We start from the raw sequence: 6,000 nt of genomic DNA, 5'->3' as shown, positions 1-6,000 counted from the left end.
CGGAGTGCGTACAACTTGGTGCGTATACGTAAGGGGGACAAATGGAAGACGGCGTTTATTACCCCCTCTGGCCACTATGAGTACCGGGTCATGCCGTATGGGTTTTCCATTTCTCCGGCGGTCTTTCAGACCTTCATGTCCCAAGGGATTTTCCGTCCCTTCCTCCACCAGTTTGTGATCATATACATCGACGACATCTTGATCTATTCCAGGACTCAGGAAGACCATCACGACCATGTGACCAAAATACTCACCCTGCTTCGGGAACACCGGCTGTACCTCAACCTCCCCAAGTGTGAGTTCCACCGCTCGTAAGTACAGTTCCTGGGCTACAACATCAATGCTGCAGGTATCAGGATGGACGAGAGGAAGGTGATGACAGTGCAGTGCTGGCCGGTTCCCACCCCGATCAAGGAGCTCCAAAGGTTTTTGGGATTCGCAAACTTCTACTGCCGGTTCATTGGGGTTTCAGCCACTTCACTACGTCCCTCCTTCGTCGGAAAGCCAAGGCCCTCTCCTGGACCCCCGAGGCGCAGGAAGCCTTCGAGGAGTTGCGTAAAAGGTTCTGTGCTGCTCCACTCCTCCACCATCCAAAACCCCAGTCCTCATTTGTGGTGGAGGTGGACGCGTCATCCACAGGCGTAGGGGCCACCCTCTCCCAACTGTCGGGGAATCTACCTCGACTATTTCTCAAAGAAGTTGTCCCGAGAACCCTCTATGACATCGGCAACAGAGAGCTCCTAGCCATCAAGCTGGCCCTGGAGGAGTGGAGACATTGGCTTGAGGGGGCCATGCATCCGTTTACGGTCATCACGGATCAAAAAAATCTCCAATACCTTTGTGAGGCCAAACGACTGAACCCCCGTCAGGCATGATGGGCTCTCTTCTTCACCTGGTTCAGTTTCAGCATCACCTACCGGCCGGGGTCAAGAAATGGAAAGGCCGATGCGCTCGTCCAGGGCTGCAACATCTATGCCATCTTAAAGACTCCCCGACACTTACCTGTGGGCAAACTCATCCCTCAACCTACTCCCCAACGGCCGTGGTCACACATTGGCATCGACTTCATGACGGATTTACCACGGTCGGCAGGCTTTACCTGCATCCTGGTGGTCGTGGATCGATTCTCCAAAGCCTGCCCCTTTGTCCCTCTCCGAGGCCTCCCAACGGCTCTAGAAACAACAGAAGCCCTCTTTCAACATGTCTTCCGCAACCTCGGTCTCCCGGAGGAGATAGTGTCGGACCAGGGCTCCCAGTTCACCTTACACGTCTGGAGGGTGTTTTTCCGGCTACTGGGAGTCACGGTCAATCTGTTGTCGGGGTACCACCTGCAATCTAATGGCCAGATTGAGAGAAAGATACAGGAGCTGGGGAAATACCTGAGGATGTATTGCCATCAGGACCAGTTGGAGTGGAGCCGGTTTCTGCCATGGGCTGAACATGCGCAGAACTCATTGCACCAGAACACCACCGGACTCACACCGTATTGGGGTTTCAACCCCCGCTGTTTCTCTGGTCCGATGAGCCATCCAACGTGCCCGTGGTGGACCACTGGTTCCAGGAGAGTGTCAGGACATGGGAGGCTGCACATAATCAACTGCACAGGGCTTTGAGAGCGACTCGGCGACACGTGGATGCACGGAGGTTGGAGGCCCCATCTTACCGGCCCGGGGACTTGGTCGATTAAGGATCTCCGTCGACGGCTCCCCTGCAGGAAACTGAGCCCCCAATACATCGGGCCTTTCAGGATCAAACGGCAGATCAACAAGGCGGCGTATCGGCTGGAACTCTACCCGCAGTACCGGATTCACCCCACCTTCCACATGTCGCTCCTCAAGCCGTACACCCCATCGACCAATCAACATTCGGGTGAGGCAAGGCCCCCTCCACCGGAAGTGCTGGACCAGTCCTCAGTTTACACTGTGCTAGAGGTGCTGAACTCTCGTCGTCAGGGCAGAGGCTTGGAATACCTAGTGGACTGGGAGGACTACGGCCCTGAGGAAAGATCATGGGTGGCAAGATGGGATATATTAGATAGGACACTCCTGGAGGATTTCCACGCCGCCCATCCGCTTTGTCCTGCGCCCTGGGGTCGAGGCCGACCCAGACGCAGGGTCAGGGCGCCAGGAGCCGCCCCTGGGGGAGGTGGCACTGTCAGGGATCACCAGCCACACCTTCACCTAACACACCTATCGCTCGTAGCAGCTGTTTAGCTCACTGTTTAGTTCTCTTTGCCGTTTTCTGCTTATGCCCTGTTTGTTTCCCTATTAAACCTTGTGTATTGCACTTCGGTTTCCGGCAAGTTCTTCCGCCTGACATCTCCTCAGTGACTTAAGGTATTAATTGTAAGCATGCAGATCATTTTGAAACCAAAGCTCTTCCTGTAATGTTTAGCAAGACTAGATAAACTTATAGAGAAACACTGCACCTTAAACACTAAAACATTTCCTTTAGTTTCAATGTAAATTGACTGACAAGTTTCAAACCAGAATCAGTATAAAACTGCTTTTTGTGTTGCCTACACCTATTTCTGTTTTTTAAAAAAAATCATTTTTATGTTTATTTTAATTAGATATCTGTGTACACTGGTGTGGCTCTACACAGTACAGAAAATATCAAAAAGCTTATTTTAACTTTAATTGTTTAGTAGCATAGTGTTATGTGTAGATATACAGTCATGGGAAAAAGAAAGTACAGCCTTTTTCTTGGACATACAAATAACATCAACAAGTCATACAACAGATGGTGGTGGTGGTATTGGTTGTGTGTGTGGGGGGGCATCCTTCATACTTTCAAGAAATTATCTGATAGGTATTACTAAGGCCATGTTCAAGATTGTTTGTACAAATTTTTTAATCTAAATGTTAATCTAAGAAATGAACGAGCTAATCCAATTATCTTAGTTGAGTGGGTTTCTTATTCAGTCTTGAATAGCTGCTGAAGAGGAGCTTCCTTATTTCAATACACCTGTGGCATTATGAGACTGACATGACACCACAATCCATACAGGTGAATCAGAGACACCTGAGTAAACAGTTCATGGTGACATATTGAGTAGGGAATTTTGTTATTACAAATGTTCTCTTGTGTTCAGACATGACCATGATCAAATTTTATATATTGATAGATTAATTTAATGTAATTTGTGGGCTATTGATTTTATTCATGTGCCATATTGTTGTAGATATAAAGCTGGGTCCTGACCTCAGGTAAAAGTTGTTAGCCTATGTAAGCTATAGTCAGGTTCATAGATGCTGCATGTGGAATCTGACAATTTTTTTTATATTATTTTAGCAATCTACCACAGTATATTGGAGTGTAAATTTAATAATGAATATGATCCCAAAGTGCAGACTTTAAATTTGGGGTGTTTATATACAAAACCAGGTTAATAGTGTAAAAATTATTGCACCTTTTAAGTCTATGGCCATGGCATTGGAAAAAGTTCATTTTGTTCTCTATACTTTTCTCTTCCAATCTTTATGGTGCAAGTTGTCTTATCTGTCCATTGAATGTTGTTTCAGAAATTTGCAGGCTTTTTAAGAGGTTTTTGGCAAAGGTTAAACTTTTCATTCTATTTTTGATTGTTAGCAATGGTTTACATTTTGTGGTTAACCCTCGGCATAGAATAGCCGAGCAGCCAGTTGCCAAATTACTTTTGTTCCCTTAAAAGAGAGGGTCCAAAAAATAAAAAATAAAGATAGTTTTACCCAATTTGGATGTCAATACACTTAAATTAAAGCTAATAGTCATTTGTGATTGTTTTTACTTGTTACACAATTTTTAATTACAAAATTATGTTTGGATTTACATTGTTATTTATATCACCCATAATTCAACTGTCTTGACAAACTTTGTTGCTAATTCAAAAATTAATGCACTAAAATGCTTTAAATGAGATAAACAATAAATTTTTTCTTGTATGTTTTCTTAAAATCTGGTTTGGTCTGGATTGTACCAAAAGTGGGCAGGAACAAAAAAGGTATAAAAAGGTGCTGCAGCATTTAATCCTGTCAGATGAGAGCAAATACCTGCACACGCAAACTTCACCAGACCAAAGAAAAAGCAAGATGGCCTTCAAAGTTGCAGCTCTTCTGTCTATTTTCATGCTCACTTACATTATGGCTCCACTGGTTATAACTTCAGGTGAGAAATCAAATATTAAAAGTATCTTATGTATTAGTTGATATTTTTTTCATTAAACAGTACAGATCTCTATAGACATAACAAGGACAGACTATGATACATCACTATCCCTGTGTAGAAATTTGTATTAAAGTGAAAATGTTAAACTGAAATGCAACAAGGTATGTTTTCTTTCCAAATTACTTGTTTCCTTCTGAAGCAGGATAAATGTAAAATGCATTGATTTTAACATCACTTCCTGCTTGCAGATATCCAGTCATCGTATCCTATTTCACTACTTGTATACAACTCGCTCACTAACGAGAAGAATTTGACTTTCACCACTAACATTGCATACAGAGGGATCTTACTTGGTGCTATGAGAAAGATCCAAACAGCCAATAAGAATTTCAGGTATGTTCAACAGTGTACAATAGTGTTGGGCAGTTTTACCAGCAAATACTTGGTGTGGCTCTGAATTTTCAAATCTCCTGCATGTTTGAAACAAACTTATAGTGAAGGTTTATAATAAATAAAAGTGTATAATTGCTAATATCAGACATGTCAAATATCAGAGATACAGGATTAATCTTTGTTGAATCAGATGTTTTGATCAGTTCCAAAATTGTAATTAATTTTCTACTCTTTACTTCACAATGAATTCAATATTGATATTTCTGATTAGATTCACCACTAAAGAGGATCCAAACTACGGCCCATTCCTTGTAAGTGTAAACAGATTGGCAGGGGACAATAAAAAACATACATACTGGGAGTTGCTTATCCAACCTCAGAATGGCACCATAATCATGGCTGATGTGGGTCAGTATTTCCGTATTATATCATTTCTTTGAGATTAAAATACAAAGTGTATATATGTTAAATGTAAACATATAATAAAATACTTTACCCTTTTCAGGTGTCGGCTGTTACATACCAAACCCAAATGATACGATTATCCTCAAATTCACTAAATGGTAATCCAAAGTAGTGGAGCTGTAATCAGCATGGGGCTTTTGGACTCAGTACAAAAAAGCATGATACATTGTGGTAAATCATGAATGGAAAAAATCTGTGAAAAAAAAACAGGATCCTATTAAAACATGGAACTGTTAATCATGCTGTAGGTAATCTTCAATCTTCAATCTGTATGTAATCTTCAAAATTAATCTTCATGTGTGTTGCTGACTTTGTTTTTGAAATGTCATTGAGAAATGATTTATCTGACCTTATATGCAAACCCTATTTTGAGCTATTTTTGGTGTATTTTCAAATGCCTTACAAATTTGGCTAAATGTTTCTATTCAAGGTTATGACACTTTTCAACATTTACTCTTAACTTGTTGGTGGAAAAATAATAAAAGCTTAAACGTCAGTGCTGGTTGTAAAAGCTTGTTTTCAGTATGCATTAACTATTTTGTCACAATATTCTACAACAATGATAAGTGGAAAAAATAACACTGTTAATGTTAAGCTAACAGTAAGTTTATTAAAGTCATATCCTATATTTTTCTTTATTTTATTTATTTATCTATCCAATATAGACTGAACACTTTTTTAATGCAAACATGCTTTTAGAAACAAACATGCAGCAACAGCGAAATATAAGATAAGCTAACAGGAGGATAGTGTAACCGAGCGTTTAACATCGGGTTCGCTTAAACTGAAATGAAACTAAAAAAAATAAGAAACGGAGGCTCATCGTTCACTCCAGCTCACAGATTAAGTCTGTTACAATAGCAAAGCATACCAGGAAACACAGTAAACTTTTATGGATGCAGTGCAACCAGGAACTTTGTGCTATAGAAGTTTTGAGAAAATAGCACACTGGTAGGCATGGCCAAGAGTAAAAATGGTCGCAATTTACATTTGCAT

General features: G+C 41.5%; 1 protein-coding gene across 1 annotated transcript; it reads left to right on the top strand.

Annotated features, from left to right (window-relative positions):
* Nucleotides 1-3,985: 3,985 nt before the first annotated feature.
* LOC125145911 (transcobalamin-1-like) lies at nucleotides 3,986-5,500 on the top strand. The gene is made up of 4 exons (XM_047820712.1): nucleotides 3,986-4,146; nucleotides 4,395-4,539; nucleotides 4,811-4,947; nucleotides 5,045-5,500. The coding sequence occupies exons 1-4, from the start codon at nucleotides 4,071-4,073 to the stop codon at nucleotides 5,104-5,106; spliced, it is 420 nt and encodes a 139-aa protein (XP_047676668.1). The 5' UTR covers nucleotides 3,986-4,070; the 3' UTR covers nucleotides 5,107-5,500.
* Nucleotides 5,501-6,000: the final 500 nt, after the last annotated feature.

Source organism: Tachysurus fulvidraco, chromosome 11 (genome assembly GCF_022655615.1).
Source record: "Tachysurus fulvidraco isolate hzauxx_2018 chromosome 11, HZAU_PFXX_2.0, whole genome shotgun sequence".
In the NCBI taxonomy this organism is placed as follows: Eukaryota; Metazoa; Chordata; class Actinopteri; order Siluriformes; family Bagridae; genus Tachysurus; species Tachysurus fulvidraco.
The sequence above is the reverse complement of the archived record's forward strand: the minus strand, read 5'-3'. Positions and strand labels throughout refer to the sequence as shown.

Bases quoted from the DNA above. Each gene is read 5' to 3' on its own strand.
- LOC125145911 (XM_047820712.1), top strand. From the start codon at position 4,071: ATGGCCTTCAAAGTTGCAGCTCTTCTGTCTATTTTCATGCTCACTTAC. The intron at 4,147-4,394 runs GTGAGAAATCAA...TCCTGCTTGCAG, and splicing joins TCCACTGGTTATAACTTCAG to ATATCCAGTCATCGTATCCT. The intron at 4,948-5,044 runs GTCAGTATTTCC...TACCCTTTTCAG, and splicing joins CATAATCATGGCTGATGTGG to GTGTCGGCTGTTACATACCA.